This window comes from Camelus ferus, chromosome 16 (genome assembly GCF_009834535.1).
Source record: "Camelus ferus isolate YT-003-E chromosome 16, BCGSAC_Cfer_1.0, whole genome shotgun sequence".
NCBI lineage: Eukaryota > Metazoa > Chordata > Mammalia > Artiodactyla > Camelidae > Camelus > Camelus ferus.
In genome coordinates, this window is record NC_045711.1 from 36,648,562 (window position 1) to 36,666,476 (window position 17,915).

A 17,915-nucleotide genomic window follows, 5' to 3' on the forward strand; every position below is an offset into this window, starting at 1 on the left:
GCAGATAAGTTGTCTTCTATTTGGGGAGATAGACAACAGAACAAGGAGGTATAGGAGGAGGTCTCTTTAGAGAGGGTGGTCAGGGAAGGCCTGTGAGGGGACATTTGAACTTAAGTCTGAGGGATGAGAAAAACAAGATACATGTGGTATTGGGGGAATAGAATTTTGGGCAGAGAGAATAAGTGCAAAGGCCCTGTGGTAGGTGTGTTTGAGGAACAAAAGGGAGATCCCTTGGCTGGATTATTGTGAGTGATTAGGAAGAGTTGGGTGAGAGAAGGGAAACAGGGGCCAGGCCTTGTAGGGTCATGTAAGTTATAAGTGCAGAAGTTATCTGATTTGTTTTTAAAGGACAGATTTGGTTGCTGTGTGCAGAATGGACTGTAGGGGTAAGAATGCCAGCAGCAAGACCAGTTTTAGATCTTTGCAGAAGTTGAGCAATGGTGGTGTCTTGAATAGGATGAGGATGGCAGCAGGTAGATGGATTCGAGAGAGATACAGGAAGTGGAATAGGCAGGTCTAGATACGTGAATTTCATCTCCTTTCATTAAGAGATGAAGAGGGAGGGAGTCAAGGCTGATATTTCTAGATTGAATGACTAGATGGTGGGTGATCTTTTGGAGTCCTGAGGTATGAGGTGCCTGCAAGATATCCCAGAGAATACACTAAAATCTACCCAACACAGTCTGCAGCTTGGAAGAGCAGTCTCTGTAGATATCCCTTTTGGTAATGGTTACCTGTGGTGATAATTGGAGGTTCTTGTGACCTGAACACCTAGGATAGAACGAGGAGGAGCCGATGTCAACTGAGTGGACCAAGACATCAAGAGACGGACAAGTGTCCACTGAGTTTGTAATGATGAGCATGTTAGTGACCTCAGGGTCACTTCAGGACAATGGTGAGTGAGAGGTGAGGAAATGGGAGACCATGAGGGCCAAGGAGCTTTTCAGTAGTTTGGCCAAGAATAAGAGAGAAGTGTGGGGTGAAGAGAGAAGTCTTAGATGGGCCTGGGTCTTTAGCCCTTGGTGACTCCAGGAGCCCAGCCAAGGCCTGTGCAGGAAAGGCTGGCTTCCTTAGCCGCAGAGAGCGAGTCATCTCGGCTTAGTTCACTTCCATCAGAGGTCTGGGGAGTTAGGAAAATCATTCCTAACCCTGGGTGAGGCTGAGGACTCGAGGTGGGAAGGTTACTCCAATTCCCAATGATAAACCCTAGCATGACCAGGGTGAACCCCTGATCTTAATGGTTCACCACCCCCATTTTTCTAGGCAGTGTACTCTGGGAGAAAAGAATGTTTGTCTTCCAAATTCTCAGTCCTTAGTGGTCTGGCAATCCAAGGTGAACTGAATTAAGAAAGTGCAAGTAAACAGTACTTCACAAAACAATGTGAAGGTAGGTTACTTACGGAATCTTTAGAAAAGAGGAAGATGGTTCCAGAAAGAAGGGGCAAACAAGTTGGCTTCAAGGGTCTTTCCACATTGAGCTTGTTGGGTCACCCTTGCCACCATTCCCCCTTCACTTAATCCAGTGATCAGACAGCAGTCAAACCTTTGTTTTTTACTTTATTGTACAAAAAAAGGGAAAACAAAACTTCCACAGTTGGCCTTAAGCTTAGGCAGACACCTCTAAGCTATTCCCTCCCACCTCCCATGATACAAATTCAAGTTGTGGTTGTTGAAACCTACAAAAACACTCCTTAAATACTAGAAAAAAAAAGGGGGGGGGGAGTGAGGGTCCTCCCACCCCAGCCATCCTATCCCAGTGCCAAAATGCACTCAGAGTGACCTCTTACAGCACCAACACCCCCACCCCACCCCAGCCCTGCTGTTTGTACTGTAAGAATTTTTTAATTTTTGAAACAGGAGGAAAAAAAAGTGCCCCATTCAAAGTTGTTTTTAAATGAAAACACATTCCACTAAAACACAACAGCACAGGGGCATTCAAACAGGGAAATAAGGTTCTTTGCTGGGGCTCTTGGGAAGAAATAGAACCTATGAACCCCTGTACATAATCTCAGGATCAGGACAAAGGAAGGGGCATGGGCGTGGGGAGTGTCCCTCCTTAGCTCCCCCCACCCCCAGCACCAAGTCCAAGGCAAAGCAGACTGTCTGCCTTCCTTTGGGAGCAGGACCCACCTTTCCTACCCAACCTAGGCAGAGTTCCCACTTTTCCCCCATCCCTTGGCTTTCATTCAGAGGGGGAAGGTAGAAAAGCACAAAGCCCCAATTAAATAGGTCACTGACATGATTGCTTAAAAAAAAAGAAGCCAAAGTTTAATCAAAAACCACACACACAAAAATTAAACCCACATAGAAAAGGTGACTTGGCTTATTGAGAGTCTAGGAATCAGGGTGCCAAAATTTGGGGGATGGCTAGGAAGAGTTAGGACAGCTGCAAAAGCAGCTTTTGGAGACCTCTTCCCCAGCTGTGGGCTATGGTGGGGGGAGCAGACCTGAGAAATAAAAGGAAATGGGGGTGGGGGAGCTGAAAGATAAGGGGAAAGGCAAGAGGGATGTGTAAGTAAAGCACTTCTAACACATCTCTTGAGGCCCAGGTTCAGAGCCTAGGATGGCCAGATGACTCTCAGATGAGCTGTGGAGACCTTTCCCACCAAATCAAAGCTTTAAGGTTTTCCTGGTCTGTTTCCCTCCCCACTGTCCTGCTGGATATTGGAAACCAGCGGCAGCTCAGTCATATGGCCCCAGCCAAGAGAAATCAGTATAGGAAGCATCAGAGTGGCTTCAGCACACTCCCAAAATTGAATCAAAGATTAGGCAAAGCAGAAGATATGGAGAAAGGGGCCACCCAGCCTATCCCCACCAGGATCAATGTCTCCCTGGCCCTTACCAACCCTTTTACCAGATTCACAGACTGAGGTGGGCTTCCCCTTCTCTCTTACACACACAAATACACATGTGCCTTTGCACGCATCCACAGGTGCACCCATGCTATGTACAGGCCACACACGCACACGCACACACACACACTTTTCCACACGCATCAAGACCGTTTAAAAAAAGTCCCAAACCACCCCCCTAAACCCTCCCTCTCCCAGAAATGACAACAGAGACGGCAGCCGAGATCGGTAGGAAACGTCTCGTTGACAGCTCAGAGCTTAAAAAAAAAAATATATACACATATATAAAAAACACTTCTGCCCCCTCCCCCCATGAGTGGGTCCAGGCAGCTCCTTCCTGCAGGGGGGCAGGGGAGAGGGCCATGGGGCGGTGCCTATTTTCTCATAGACACCCGCCCTCCTCTCCCCACATGTTCCCTGCCTCCAGTTCCAATGTAAGGGTTCAGGCAGCAAGTCCCTCTGGGAAGAAATGGGTCTTCCCCAAGCTTCCACCCTCCCTTGGGTTGGGCTGCAGATGTAGGGGGCCTCACTGGACTCTTTGGGACACCCCCCATCCCACTCCAGGTCCATTGTCCATGCCGGAACCGCAAGTGCAGAAGAAGGGTGGGCTGGGCTGGTCCAGTGGTGGCTCAGTCTGATGGTTGCACTCCCTGGAGGGCTCCCCCGGGCTGATGTCTCTGAGGACACAAAGTTCTGGCCTGGGCTTCTCCAGTGCCTCCCCCTCCACCGTATTTTGTTTAAAAAAAAGAAAGAAAGAAAGAAAGAAAGTGGGGGAGGCTAGGGGGCAGGGGATAGAACATGGGGGAGAAACAAAGGTGGTCAGTTGGGGAGGGGAGTCCCGGGTGGAGCTGAGCCTCAGTTGGAGTCAGAGTCCGAGGAGTCCCCCGAGGAGGAGGAGCTGGAGCTGCTGCCCTCGGACTCATTGTCCTCGTCCTCGTCATCGTCCTCGTCATCATCCTCATCCTCATCATCCTCCTCATTCTGGGAGGCAAGGAATGTGTGGTCACCAGGTGGCCATCCTGGCAGGGCACCCCCCCACCTCCCAGACCTTACCCACCAAGCCCTGTCCACCCCACCTCATCCCCATCCTCGCTCTCATCCTCGCTGCTGGACTCAGAGGAGTCCCCGCCATCCTCAGAGGAGTCCCCATTCTCATCATCTTCCTCCTCATCATCCTCATCATCCTCATCTTCATCCTCTTCATCATCCTCCTCAGACTCCTGGGAGGGATGGAAGCACATCAGTGCTCCCTGCCATGCCACTCCAGGCACCACAGACCCCCATCCCGGCCTCCCTTGTGGGATGGTCTCCTTACCGACTTAGACTGCAGGGTAGTCCGGCTGGACTTGGGGTTCGGGCCTCGCAGCTTGGTCATACTCTTACGTTTCTGTAGGAGATGATGAGGACTTAGGCAAAGGGAGTAGCCATGAGTTCCAGACTCCCCCCAAACCCCACTTTATCCCAATGCCACCCTGCTTCCAGACTCACGCTAGAGATGTACTCTTTATATGCTGCGCGGTCCTGGGGAGACAGACTCTGGGGGAGACAGAGAAGGAGGTGGTGGTTGGAACATGACCCAAACTACTGCTGATTGAATATGCTGGCCAAGTGCCAGGAAGTGGACTGAGCATTTACCCCCACCCCATATTCACCCATCCAGTCTCCCCCTACCTTGGGTCTCTGCAGAGAACCCCAGGGATCTGAGAACACAGCTTCCAGTATTTCTGCTTAAGATGCCCTGAATCCTTTTCTAAGCCACTCTGTCCTAAGACTTGGTTTTCATGTCTGTCCTGTTGCTCTACCCAAATGGAGGCTTCAGAGTCAGGGCCTTCCTCAACTCAAGAGAAGCCCCCCATGATTACTTCCGTAGCCTGACTTCATCACTCCTACCTGGATATCAAGCCTGGAGTCTGCGGCTCACCAAACTTCTGGAACATTTAAATCCTACTGTTTCCCTGGGTCCTTGGCCAATCAGCCTGGGTGGCTGAGGACATAAGTGACTCTCCACACTTTACAGATCTGACTGCTCAAGCAAGGCACAGAAGGAGCTCAGAGGCTGGGGACCGAGCCAGAGACTAGGAGAGGTTCCCCAGTCCCAGGTGGGGGGAGGAAAAAGCAGTCTGATGGTCTGATCTGGATTTTCCTACTTATTAGCTGTGTGACTTTGGATAAGTTACTTAACCTCTCTGAGTCTTGGTTTCCTTATCTTTGACAGGAATAATTACCCTGAAGGACTGCTGAAATACTGAATGAAATCGTGAATGCAGACCAGCCAGCATGATGCCTCCTTTTTCCTCCCTAGGGTCCCCTGCCCTCTCACCTTGACCCAAAGGTCCAGGTGCACTTTGTACTGCTTCTGCTGCTCCTCGGCCAGCTTTTTGTAGTGCTCCTTCTGGCTCTGGGAGATGCGCTGCCAGCGGCTGCCAATCTCCACCATGCGCTCCTTCAGGGGCAGGTGGTTCAGCTCCCCGTTGGACAGCAGCTCCTGAGAGAACTTCTGGTAACCGTTCCTGGGAATCAAGAGTGGTGCAGGGAGGGTCAGGATCCCAACAAAGCAGCCTTCCCACCCTGACCCCACCCCCACCCCTAGGGTGGGGTCCAGCTCCCAGACTCACATGGGTGGCTTCTTGGGTTCTCCCTGGAACTTCATCTTCTTGGATGAATTGGCAGCAGCTGGGGGTGCCCGCATCTCACTCAGCTCTCTCTATGGGGAAACCCAGAAAGGTTACACTCATCCTTTCTCCTGTCCCATGCCATTAAGTTCTTAGCTGAGTCTCCTTTTATAGCCCAGGAAGGAGGAGAAACTGAGGCACAGCCAGCAAGCAACCTCTTAACTACTCACACCTGTGTCGGTGGTCACTGCCATTTGAAAGTGCTTTCATAGTTGCCCTCACGTGACTAGTTTCCTCGCCCTCATTTTACTGATGCATGACTGAGGCTCAGAAAAGGAAGTTAAGAGACCTGCTCAGGGTCACATAACCCAAGCTGGAACTTCTGGCTCCAAGTCCCATGCAATGAGCAAAGCTTCTCCCCTAGAAGGGCACGCCCGAGCTTTCAGTGGAGGGAGGTGCTCCACCCTGCCCCACCACGCTAGCCAGCAGTCCCCTTCCCACCTCATATCGCTTTTGGTCTTCAGCCGCCTTCTTAATCCACATCAGTTTCTCCTTCTTCTCCATGTTGTTCCAAGTCATTTCCATGGCTTTCAAGGCCTTTACCCTGTCGTTCTGGGGACAGACGGGGGTGTCAGCTGTGGGAGGGGTCACCTAGGGCTGGAGGAGGTCTGCGTGGGTGGTGGCAGAGCAACCCCTTTCCCACTGCCTGTCACCTTGAAGCGGGCCAAGTAGTCGCCGATGACGCTCTGTTGCCAGATCTCCTCGGCTCTCTTGGGCGACTCGGGCAGCTTGCCCCGTTCCTCGCGATCCCCACCCGGCTTCCTCTCAGACTGGGCCTTCAGCGCCGCCTCCCGGGCCTTGTACTTGGCCTGCGGAGGGAAGGCAGAAGCGTCAGTCTTCCAGCCACCCCCAGGGGGCGCGCGTGGCTCGTCCAGCAGTTGAAGGCTCTCCCTCACTGGCTAGGGTGGGGTGGGCCGAGGTGTGGGCTGGTGCAGATGTCTCCAGCCAGGGGATCAACCCGCCAACCGCCCTGCTCTCCTGGGAGCCCACAGCCCTCAGCTGACAGCTTCCCGCCTTCCGGCTCGCTGGGTTCCCAGCCCCACCATCTGCGCCTAGACGCGCCTGTGGCTCACACCTCACTACACACGCACACGCACACGGCACACGCACACACACACTCACGTGCACTGGGCAGGGTGAGGAAGTACAGCCAGCCCCTGTAGGAGAAACAGCCCAACAGCCCCTTGGGTCTGACCTTTTTCTTCTCCGACAGGTCGTTCCACATGCGGGCCAGCAGGCGGGTCAGCTCGCTCTCTGAGAGCTCCGGCCTCTCCTCCTGCAGCTGCCGCCGTTTCTCTTCCGAGAAGATGAACATGGCTGACACTGGCCTCTTGGGCTTCTCCGAGCCGCCCTGTAGAGGTGCAAAGAGGGCCGGGGTCTATGGGGTGCTGATGGGAAGCCTCACCTCCCCCACCCCCACCTGTTCGGTTGTGCCCCTGCCCACCTTGCCCCCTTCCTGGGAGGGCTTCTTGGAGGCTGGGCTGGTGGCTTGCTTCTTGTTGATGTTCAACATCTTCTCCTCCCCCAGGACCCGCTGTTGCTCCTCCTCAGGCAGGCTCTGGTGGGAGAGAAGACCTCCCAGTATGCTCCCAAGTTGCCCTCAGGGCCTTGCTCACCCACCCCCAGGGCTCTCTCTGCCCACTGCCCTCCTCAGAGGAACACTCACCTCTAGAAAACGGAGCAGTTCCACCTCGTAATCTTTCTTTTTCTGAGAAAGGAAGGGGAGTCAGAGTGAGTCTGGGGGCAGCCTCCCTGGAGACCCTCCAGTGCTCTGGGAACAGTACCCCTCAGCAAACCATCCGGAACCCAGACAGGGCCTAGTTTCCCTCCACAGACAGTAAACACGAGGCCTGAGACTGCCTTGATCCACCCAGATGCTAAACTTAGTACAACACCAAGTGTGAAACCTGTGCTCAGGGGTCAGACCTCATGCTTCAAACCCCCAAAGCTCTCCAGGAGTCCTCCTGCTCCGGGGCTGGCTCCTGCCACCGCTTACCTGGTCACACTTCTTGTGGTAGGCATCCTTCTCCTTCTGGGACAGCAGCTTCCACTGCTGACTGCATAGCACCATGCGCTCCGTGCTGGGCACGTCCTTCATGTTGGCCATCAGCTCTGCGCAGTACAGTGAGTAGCTGTTCCTGTCACAATGGGCGGCAAGGGAGGAGCATCCCTGAGTGACTGGGGCGGCCCAGGGCAGCAGGCCTCCTACTAACAGAGCCAGGTCTGAGGTCCTTCACCAGCCCAGATCCCTAGCTGCCCACTCGCCCACCCGCCCCAGGGCAGCGCTCACGGAGGTGGCTTGGTAGGTCGCCCATCAAACTTGTCCTTGAGCTGGCGTTCGGCCTTGGTGAGGGTGGACTTGGTGATGCCCTCCTCACTGATGTTCAGCTCAGGGTGCTTCTGGATATAGTCACGCATTATCTCCTGCAGAGTGAGGTTGGGGAGGGATGGAGGGCAACGGGGTGTGGGGTTAGCCGGGGCCGGGGAGGGGGGAGAGCCGCTGGGGAGGGGAGGCAGGGAGCAAAGCTGGGGGGTGGCCGTGTGTCTGCAGTGTCACACGAGACATGGTGCCCTGCCCTGCCCTAGCCTGAGATCTCATGGGTACAGGGGACGGGGAAGGTAAGGGCAGAGGTGAGGGGCCCAGAAGGCCCCTCCCTCAGTGGCGGGATGGGGAGTGGCTGCCTCCCGCAGAATGCGGAGGCAAGAGTCGGAGGGCAGAGGCGCTCGTGAAGAGCCGGATGGGGAGGAGCGCAGCGGAAGCCTAACCTCGTACTCCTTCCGCTGCTCCAGGGCCTTATGAATCCATTTCAGCCTCTTTTTGTCCGAGAGCTGAGACCACTGCTTCCCCAGGGAGTCCTTCACCTCCTTCGTAGTGGCCTGCAAACCAAAAGCCGTCAGACACACACAGGCAGCCAGGGGAGGGGAGGGGGAGGGGGGCACAAAGGCCCCCGCCCCCTCAGGCCACAGGAGGTCACTCAAGTGTCCCCCACAGGCCAGGAGGGGAAGGCGGAGAGGCGAGGGAGGGGCATCCCGCCTGGGTGCAAGGGGACAGGCTCACACACGCACGCACTCGCTCGCACGCCAGCTGGCCCAGGCCCTGTCCATGCAGCCCACCCCTGGGGAGGGGCCTCCTCTCCTGCTCCCCCTGCACCGTGCCCGGCCGACCTGGCGCGGCTCCCCCCTTGCCACCGCCGTGCGCTCCGCACCACCCCCTGGCCGGACACTCACATCTGGCCGCACTTTGAGATACACCTTCTTCTCATGAGTGTACCACAGCTGCTGGGGGGTTTTGGGCTTCTCAGGGATGTCCGACTTCTTGGCATTCTGGATTAGGTCAGGGTGATCCTCCCTAGCCAGGGCGTGGGGAGCAACGATCAGTGGGTGGAGGGGGATCCTGCCAGGGCAGACCCCAGCTAGCTGCCCCACCCACCAAGGCTCCCAGGCCTACCAACTGGGGCCTAGTGGGACAGTGGCTTCCTATCTGTCCGTGCCCTTGAGCCTAAGCTACTAGGGTCCACATGACCCTCATGGATGGCGAGCTCCAGGCTCTGGTCAGTGCTACCCTCTCCTGCCACACCCAGTGTCCTGTGGCTCCCTCCTCTGGGCTCCACTGCCTTACCTGAATCGGGCGAGGTTTCGCTCAAACTCCTGTTTCTCCCTCTGGAAGTCCTGAATATATTTCATCTGGGGGGAGGAGGGGACGGGGGTCATCCATGACTCAAGGACTAAGCTACAAAAGCCACGAAGTCCTCCTTGCTAGCTATTTCACCTCCCAGTCAGTGACGTGCACGGATGTCCTGAGCAGGTGGGGGCTGGTGGCCTGCCTTCCAGGGGTTTGGGGGAGGACTCAACTGTAGTCCAGACTGCTGGCTCAGGACCAGACAGTAGGAGCTACAGGTGGTCTCCCAGAAACCATCCTGTGTCTTATCCCCTCCCTTTAAGCAAGGGAGAGACCCAAAAGGGGGACATGGCATTACTCAGTTACTTGGCAAACACTGACGGGGCTGGGACTCCCCCTGACACTACTCCTCCACCTTTGCCCAGTACCAGGAAACTCCCAGAATGAAGCGGAGTCAGGAGAAGGTGTAGGCCTTGCCCGCCGCTCTCTTCTCCTATGTCTGTGGCAGCTAATACTGGTCTGCTCCCTTATAGGTAGCCCATAGGGCCGGGGCAGGCTGAGTCCTGCTTCCAAGGCATGAGGAGAGTGCACTGAAGTGAATTCTTGCAATGCAAATCACATCCCAACAGATCTGTCCCTTGAATTTGGGCTTTCTTCCCCATCTGCTACCTTAGGGTCCCTGGCTCTCCTTAACAATTCTGACACAATTCCCCCTGCCACTTACTTGGTCATCACCTTCTTCCCTGCTTCTAATCCCTTCTTCAGGCTCTCGGCTCCCTGGCTCCCATCCCCCAGCCCAGGCGTTCTCCTCTGCTGCCAGGCTTCCCTCCTTCTCCTGCACCTGCTTCTACCAGCCTGGTCCTCCCTCCCACCATCACCTGACTCCTTCCCTGTGTCTTTACTGCCTCTCCACACTCCTCACTCTTTGACTTCCTTTTCCATCTGCCCCTTTCTCTTCCTTATCTACCTCCAGTCCTGGTTCCCACTCAAAGTCCATCTTTCCTTTCTCCCTTGTCTTCCCAGATTCACAAGAGACAGCCCTGGTGGAGGCCAGGGGCCCATGGCAATTGAGCACAACCCCTGCCTCTCACAAAAGAGGCACCAGGAGCAGGAAGAGAGGCAGCCCCACTTTCCTCTGAGTTCCTGCATTAAACCGGGAGCAGAGCCCAGCCTCCGCTGCCCCGATCTCAGCCCTCCTCACACAAAACAGCAGCTTTTAGAGTTGGAAGGCACCACTCACGTCGGGCTCACCCTCTGCACCTCAGATAAAGACCAGACCTGGAGAACTGACGTGACTTACCGCAGGGCACGTGCACAGCAATTCAGTCATCCGGGAGAACAGGCCCAAGGCTTACGTCCCCTAGGCCGGCACCCTGTCCACTCTACCATGTGGTTTCTTCTGTCCCTCCCTGGTCCTGAGACCCTCTGCCTCTTCCTCCCATCCCAGGATGATGTCTGGGTGTTGTGTGCAGTCAGCTCTGCAACCTCCCCATCACGGGGTCAAGAACTCCAGCAACTCATACTACAGATCGGCTCAGGCGGCAGTTGAGAAGGCTGGTTTTACCCAGCCAAGCTAGCTCCTTTTTGGGCGTAGAGAATGAGGGTGTGTGAGCCCGCAGCCAGGGCACACAAACCAGGAAAAGGGCTACTCCCAGTGAGATGGCCGGCCAGTGCCCTGAGAGCTGGCTGCATGCAACTCTGTCTCTCTCCCACTGTCCCTCACGAGCATCTCCCCTTGGCTCCATTCTACCATGCAGCATCTCCTCTGTGTGCATGTCTGTCTCCCTGCTTCATCTCAGTTGGGTCCCAGCTGCAGGCTCCTCCAGTGCTTTACTGCCTATCTGCGAGGGACTGTGTGACCTCACTGTGCTCAACTGTGTCCACGCCTGCCTGGGAGGCTGGGGCAACCTCTGCTCAAGGTTAATGGCTGATGCTCTGGGACAGTACAAGGCCATGAGGGACACGTGCAAGGGGAAGGAAGCCATTCTAATCTGCGGACGTGGCAGCGAGAAGAGCCTAGACCACTGAACCAGTGTCCTGCTTTAGCGACATTAGTTGTGATCTGGGACATGACACCCCCCTGCAGCTCAGTTCTTTGCCCACAAAATTAGGATAATACGAGCATCAAACGAGATTGTGTCAGGAAATGTCAGGAGTGAACGGCGTGCAGGTATAACAGTGAGGATGTGTGTGTGAAAGGACACTATGGTTGCCTGAGGTTGGTCCAAGCACTGTCTGGGTTACACCTGCGGCAGTGCCCGAGCCCAACAGTGTGTGGGCCTGGGATAGGGTGACCAGATGTGGCCGCCCAAGACCCTACGCTGCTTACCCAACCCACCCACATCTCTGATGCCAGGTCCCTCTAAGCCCTCGCCACCCCTAGCAGATGACCTCCACCACACTAGTTGCTTCTTGCCTTATACCTGCCCCCCACCTGAGCCCCCCTCCCCCCACCTTCTTCTTCTCTGGCAGCTCCTTGTACTTCTTGGATAAGATCTTGGTCAGGTCCAGGTTGCTCATCTCAGGGTGGAGTTTTGCGTACTTGGCCCGCTTCTCCATAAAGAAGCGGAAATAAGGGGTCAGGGGCTTCTTTGGGAAGTCCGGGTGTTTCTGGAAGGAGGGATAAGGACATGGTGAAGGTCAGACACCATCTGTTCTTTGGACCTTGCCTCTCCAACCCCTCGTGCTCCTTTTCCTGGAAACTCACCTTGAGTTTTTTGCCTTTGTAAGGATTTTTAACATGTTCCTGAGCATCGAGGATCAACTCTGTCAATGTGCGGAACTTCCTCACCTGGAGGAAAACGGGAGGTGAGTGGAAGGGGCCGTTCCCAAGAGTGGAACACCACTCAGGAGCGTACCCTCATTTTCCCGTGGGCCTTCTCCACTTTCCACTGGACTGCAGTTATCAAAGGAGGGGTGGAGGCCAACAGCCACACCACTTAGGAGCCCTGATACCCAGGCAGACACCCGGACACTGGCCCGTGCTGACTGCAGAGGCCCAGGCAGTCAGTACACACCAGAGGACGGCAACAAGGTGACCATCTGACCTCGAAATGGTTGTCCATGCCAGCACCTCATTCAATCCCCAGAACAGCTCAGGTGACAGATGCTCCTAGACGGTAAGTATTCAAGGCCACACAGCTAGAAAGTGGCAGAACTGAGAAGTCTTGGCCGGGGCTGTCAACCATGCCACCTCCCAAAATGCACAAGGGCGACCACATGAGCACCTCGCCTGGTCTCTTTCCTTCCTGTTTAGACTTCTGTTTCATCTCCCCCACAAGGAAGGTTCAGGTAAAGGTATGTGTAGATGCATGTTTGAATATATCAGGAAGGAGGGATCAGTTACCTCGTTAGAAATCTCCACCCATTTGAGCTTGCACATGTCTCCCGAAAAGTCTTTAAATGCTACTTTTTCCCAGTCCATATGTGACTCGGTGGTTTTAAACTTGGAGCTGTCATTGGATGGAAGGTTGTTCTTCATGCATTCCAGCAAAGTCAGCATGTCTTCCTGGGACCAGCGGTCTGGGGAAGGGTAAGAAAGGCCATCAAGCCTGGCTCATGCTAGTTCCCATCTGTTCCCCAGTCCTGAAGCACTCAACCCTTCCTTCCCAGAGCATCCCAGACCCTGATTATCTCCTATCTGAAGGCACAAATAAGACATGGCCTGGACAATCTGTGGCCATATGGACTGGAGCAGGGACTCCAATCCAAACAGCATTATACCTAGAAAACCAGACTTGGACTCAAGTCTGCCTAACTTCTAAGCTATTATCATTTCTAACATGTCAAGCTGCCTGGGCCACAATTAATTGTAGGGAAGAGCAGAAAAGGAAGCTACAGTAAATTGGGACCCTGTGGGAAAACAACCAGCTTACCGGACAGGGGAGGGAAGCAGAGAGGCAACTCATCTAAATGTGAAGCTAAATTTGATCCAAGTTCTAGGTGGATACCCTAAATGTGCAAGGACTGAGGATAAGGTGTGGGCAGTAATGAGAACCCAGGGAGATGTTTCTCTCTAGCACAACTGGAAACTAACATTAGAGACCCATATATTCCATCATCTCACCCTCCCTCTCAAGGAAGACCAAAGGAGAATTTGTGGCAAGTAAGAAAAATGGAATAGAAATTGGAAGAACCATACAAAGCAGCTGTGAGGCAAGGCAGGTAGGTGGGCAAAGGCTCCCAGGGCCCTGCTTCAGGGAGACCCCAAATTCTAAGTCGTCTTCTCAGCCCAACTCCCCATGGAGGCAAAAAATGGAGTCTGGACCAGCTATTTCCAGCCACTGAAATGCAGCTCCAGTGAGGCCTCTCTGGAGGGTGGCTACCCTGGCAGGTAAGCTGGGAGAACAGCTAGCCAAGGCCAGGAGTCAAAAGGGCTCTTCATTTGCATTTACATCTGGTAACCTAGGCCAGGGTTTCCGCAGGACAGGTCACATGAACCCATCATCCTCTTTCCTCTGCATGTCCCACAGGCATTGCCAGATGCTTGGATTCACCCTACACACCACTGCCCTACATCCTGGATCCCCACTGGGTGGGGCAGGGTGTAGTTAGTATGTATCTCCCATGGCTTGGGGCCTCAAACTACCAAAACACCCTTTCTCTCTGACCTGCCTCACTAAAACCCTTGTCCTCTTAGTAATAATAAAACACCTGAAGAACTTTTCCAATCCCTCTCATCTCCCCCTTCCTCCATATTATTCATCCTTCCATTCCAGGACACTGCCCAGGACACATTCGGCCTGACTCGGAACCCCAGAAGGAAGGTTTGTACAGGCCTCCTTCTCTCTCTCTAAATGGTGGGGTGGGGTGGGGGAGTGGAGTGTGAAAAATACAGTTTATAGGCTCAAGGCCAAATAATTTGGGTTTAGCTAAATCCCCATTATAAGGAATGTTTGACTCTTAACACTCATGATGCACCCTCTCATCTCAGTTCAGAAAATACAGACTGGATAAAACTTTTAGAAGGGAGTGGGCCCCGCAGACAGCAGAGTTGGAAGAGGATTTAAGTTCAAGAGGGCTGAGGCTGGTGGTCTTACCTTGGCCTTTGGGGGCGGCCATTTCCAGGTCTGTGGGGCAGTCGGCCTCTCCGTTCATTCTCCAGCCGTCCAGCCACCTCCTCGGTCGTGCCGGCCGGGCAAGCCGGGGTCAAAGCCACCTCACCCTTTAGAAGAGACACCAGTCCCTACTCAGGCGAGCTGAGAGGTGAGGAGCAGTCTATTCCTCCCTCCTCCGAAAGGGGAGGGAGACACAAGTCCACATTCTCGGAGAGACCCAGCCAAGACCCTAATAGACTTAGAGTCGGAGAGGGTGGGAATGCACTCCTATTCCTCCTAACACCCTCCGCCCCCCAGCCCCGACAGCCCGGCTCCGCGGCGTGCGCCCTCCCCCGCCCACGCGAGAGACTGCTCCCTGCTCCGCGTGCAACTAGCGCCCGCCCTCCGCCTTCCTTCCCCCACCCGGCCAAAAAAAAAAAAAAAAAAAAAAAAAACTCCTCCTCCACTGTGCGCCCGCCCCGGGGAGGCCCCAGGCTGGAGGGCGGGGGAGGAGGAAGGGCGGGTAAAGGGCGCGCGCGGCCGCGAAAGCGGGCACGCGCCGCAGTCTCCTCCTCCCGCTCCCCCCGGCCGGTTCCCCCCGCCTCCGCAACCCGGCGGGGACCCGGACGCAGCGCAGCCGCCGCGGGCCCCGGAGCGCAGCGGCCGCACCGCCCCCGGGGACCGGATCCGGATTCCCGCCGCCCCCCTCTCGGGCTCCTGACACCGTCCCCGCCCGCCTAGGCGGGAGAGCAGCCGGAGAGAAGCGGCCTGGCCTGCCCCCCGCCCCCGAGCCACCCACCCCGGCCAGAGGCGCCGCTACCGCCCAGCCACCCCGACGCGCACGGAGGAGCCCGGCGCAGAGGCTCGACCACGGCGGGAACCGCCGCCTCCTCCCCCGAGCTTGCGGCCCAGCCCCGCCGGCGCCCCCGCCCCGGCCTCCGGGGAGCGGAGCCAAGGAGAGGGCGGGAGGACGGCGGCCGGGAGGCGGGGGTGCAGAGCTCACTGGCCCCGCCGCCCCCTCCGGCGGCGGGCGAGAACTGCGCCTGACGGCTCGGAGAAGCGCGGGCTTCTCCGCCCGTGGCCGGGGCTCGGATCGGGCCTCGCTTCCTGCCCTCCCCTCCCCCGGCTCTCGGCGTCCTCTCAGTGCCCTGGTCCTCTCTTGCCCAGTCCCCTGCCTGGAGGTCGCCCCGGGTTCCCTCCGGGCGTCCACCGCACCCGCGGCTCGCTCCCCGCCACCTGGCCCCGACCCCGGCGCGCGTCCTCAGCCGCCTGGGTTACCCGGCGCAGCGCGGCCTCCGGGCTTCCCGCTCCGGCGGCTCCCTCCCCGGCTCTGAGCGGCGGCGCCCTCCCCCGCTCGGCCGGGCACAGCCGCAGCTCCCTCCCGCGGCGGCAGCGGCTCCTCCTCCGGGCGCGGCGGCGGCGCTGGGGCGGCGGCTGCTGCTGCTGTGGCGGCGGCGGCGGCGGCTGTGGCTGCTGCCTGCTGCTCCTCGCGGCGAAAAGCACAAAGCACAGCGCCCTCCGCCTGCAGGCAGCCCGCCCGCCGCCCGCCCGCCCGCCGGCCCCGGCCTCAGCTCGCACACCCCCCGCCGCCGCCGCAGCCTCCGCCGCCGGAGCGGGGAGGAGGAGGGAGAAGGGAGGAGGAGGAGCGGGAGGGGGGGCGGGAGAAGCGGGGCAGCGAGCGCGTCCTTCCCCGTAGAGCGCACACCGACCCCCGGGGAGCGAGCGCCAGCCCGCCCGCCTCGCCGGCTCCGCTCCCTCCCACAGCCTGCCCGGGCGGGCTCCGCGGGGGGCAGCTGGGAGGAGGGGCGGGAGCTGGGGGGACCCGGGCGGCCGAGGCGGAGGGAAGGAAGGAGGGGAGGGGGGTGGTGGTGGTGGTGGTGGCGGCGGCGGCGGCGGCGGCGGCTGCTGCCGCCGGGGAGGGGGGGCCGGGGTAGGGAGACACGCAGCCGCCCGGATGGCGGCGGGGCTCGGAGCCGAGGCAGGCGGGCGCCGAGAGCGACCTCGCCAGACCCGCGGGGGAACTAGCAGGCTCGGCCGGGGCGGGAGGGAGGGCGAGGCGCGGCCGCAGAGAGGGTGCCCGGAGGGCCCCCCGGCGGCCGGGGAGGCTCAGGGGGTACCTGCAGCCCTGCTCCGGAGCTCTCTCCCAAATCTTCCCAGCTCAGGTTCAGGCTTCCACGCCAATCCTCTCCCGCTCCCCTCGCCGGCCTCCCGGAACGGGCGTCCAGCACCCACCCTTATCCCCGTAGCGTAGCCACCGGCTTGGGGCGCACGCACGCCGATCGAGGCGCCAGGCTTCGGCGCCTGCCTCGCGGTAGCCTCGCTGCCGAACAGCACATCCAGAAAACTTTTAAAAAATCACCCCTACAAAATGCCCTCCTTGCAAATTAAAAAAAAAAAAATCCCCTTGCTCCTTACACCCCGGAAACGGCGAGCGGGTGACGGGCTCCGGCAGAGGAGCTTCTCTAGGAGCTGGTTCAATCCAGCCCGGCATGGCTCCCCAGGCCTGCCCGGGCGCATGGAGATCGGCGCCGCCGCCACTCGTAGCAACCCCTCTTCCCCCGAAATCAGCCGCGCCGGGGCTTACTTACCGAGCGTGTGAATGGGAGCGCGGGCCAGGGGCACCTAGGGGCGCGGCTGGCCGAAGAGCCGAGCCGCAGCTCCGCCGCAGCCGACGCCGGGGCTGCGAGTCGCCAGACAAAGCCCGAGATGGCGAAGCGGAGCGACGGCTAATGGCGAGCCCCACGCGCCGCGCTCCGCCCGCCCCGCTCCGCCCGCCCGCCCGCCCGCCTCGGCGCAGCGCTGCGCCGCTCCGAGCGCTCGCCCGTCAGAGCCGCCTCGGCGCCGCCGCCTCCCGGGCCACCCTGGCCTCGCCTGGCCCCTCCGCCTCCTCCGGGCGGCTCAGCCTCACCCCTTCCCTCCCACCGCGCTGGGGGCTGCACGAAAATAAAAAAAGAAAAGGCAAAATGCTTTTCTTTTTCTTTTTTTTCCTTTGGCTGGGCGGGCGTGTAGAGACTTTCGGGTCTTTTTGCCCCCAGCTCGCACTCACCTGCGGAGCCGCCGGGAGGGCTAGGGGTGGGGGCGCGCGGGGCTGGAGCCGGCGAGCGCGGGTTGAAAGCTAGCCAAGCTCTGCAGCGCCCGACCCGGGCGTATACGCCGCCGCCAGTCCCCGCAGAGAAATCGTCCTCCTACCCCCGCCTCCATCGCTCTGCGTTTCTCTTCCAATCAGCCGATCGCTTGGCGGCTCCTCCATTCTCCGGCCAAGCCCGCTGCCTAGAGCGAGCTCCACTCCTCCATCTGCTCGCCCGGCTCCTCGCTCCCCTGCCGGGGCCGGCGAGGCGACGTGGGGCCGGAGGGGGATTTGCGAGGGAACCCGCCTGCTTTCCGCTCCCATTGCTCCCTCCCGGCTGCGTCCTGCCTCCTGCTTCTCTCCTGCGTCTTTCCAACTCTCCCCTGTCGCCACTGGTGTGTGTCTGAGTGTGTGCGCGGTTTTTTTGGGTTTTTTTTTTTTTTATTGCTCTTTGCTTTTGCAACCCTGGAGCCAAAGCGGGGTGGGTGGGTTGGGGGAGAAAAAAAGGGTGGGGGGAGGTTAAAAAAAAAAAAGCAAGCAAGAAGCTCTTAGATTTGCAACATTGGAAAACCGAGGGAGCACTCCGCCTCGTCCGATCTCGGTGCCCCGCGAGGGCCTTCCGGGTTTTAGAGAGCCTCCTTGTTCTCAATGCCTCTCACCTCCACTGGG

The 17,915-nt window shown here is 57.9% G+C and overlaps 1 protein-coding gene across 5 annotated transcripts; it reads right to left on the reverse strand.

Annotated features, from left to right (window-relative positions):
• Positions 1-2,239: 2,239 nt before the first annotated feature.
• UBTF (upstream binding transcription factor) lies at positions 2,240-17,636 on the reverse strand. Of its 5 annotated transcripts, none has more exons than XM_032457334.1 (21): positions 17,226-17,636; positions 14,183-14,307; positions 12,490-12,665; positions 11,851-11,934; positions 11,598-11,753; positions 9,144-9,208; positions 8,753-8,873; positions 8,291-8,401; positions 7,815-7,948; positions 7,521-7,662; positions 7,191-7,232; positions 6,969-7,082; positions 6,720-6,875; positions 6,178-6,333; positions 5,966-6,076; positions 5,468-5,556; positions 5,173-5,362; positions 4,341-4,388; positions 4,168-4,239; positions 3,929-4,072; positions 2,240-3,833 (listed from the first exon to the last, which is right to left on the reverse strand). In XM_032457334.1, the coding sequence occupies exons 2-21, from the start codon at positions 14,238-14,240 to the stop codon at positions 3,708-3,710; spliced, it is 2,295 nt and encodes a 764-aa protein (XP_032313225.1). In that variant the 5' UTR covers positions 14,241-14,307; positions 17,226-17,636; the 3' UTR covers positions 2,240-3,707. The 5 variants fall into 5 exon arrangements, with proteins under 5 accessions (XP_032313225.1, XP_032313222.1, XP_032313226.1 ...); XM_032457331.1 differs by lacking the exon at positions 17,226-17,636 and adding an exon at positions 16,768-17,115; XM_032457332.1 differs by lacking the exon at positions 17,226-17,636 and adding an exon at positions 15,458-15,595 and having other exon boundaries at positions 2,250-3,833.
• Positions 17,637-17,915: the final 279 nt, after the last annotated feature.

Bases quoted from the DNA above. Each gene is read 5' to 3' on its own strand.
- UBTF (XM_032457334.1), bottom strand. From the start codon at position 14,240: ATGAACGGAGAGGCCGACTGCCCCACAGACCTGGAAATGGCCGCCCCC. The intron at 7,663-7,814 runs GTGAGCGCTGCC...CCATTGTGACAG, and splicing joins CGACCTACCAAGCCACCTCC to GAACAGCTACTCACTGTACT. The intron at 5,363-5,467 runs GTGAGTCTGGGA...CTTGATTCCCAG, and splicing joins GAACCCAAGAAGCCACCCAT to GAACGGTTACCAGAAGTTCT.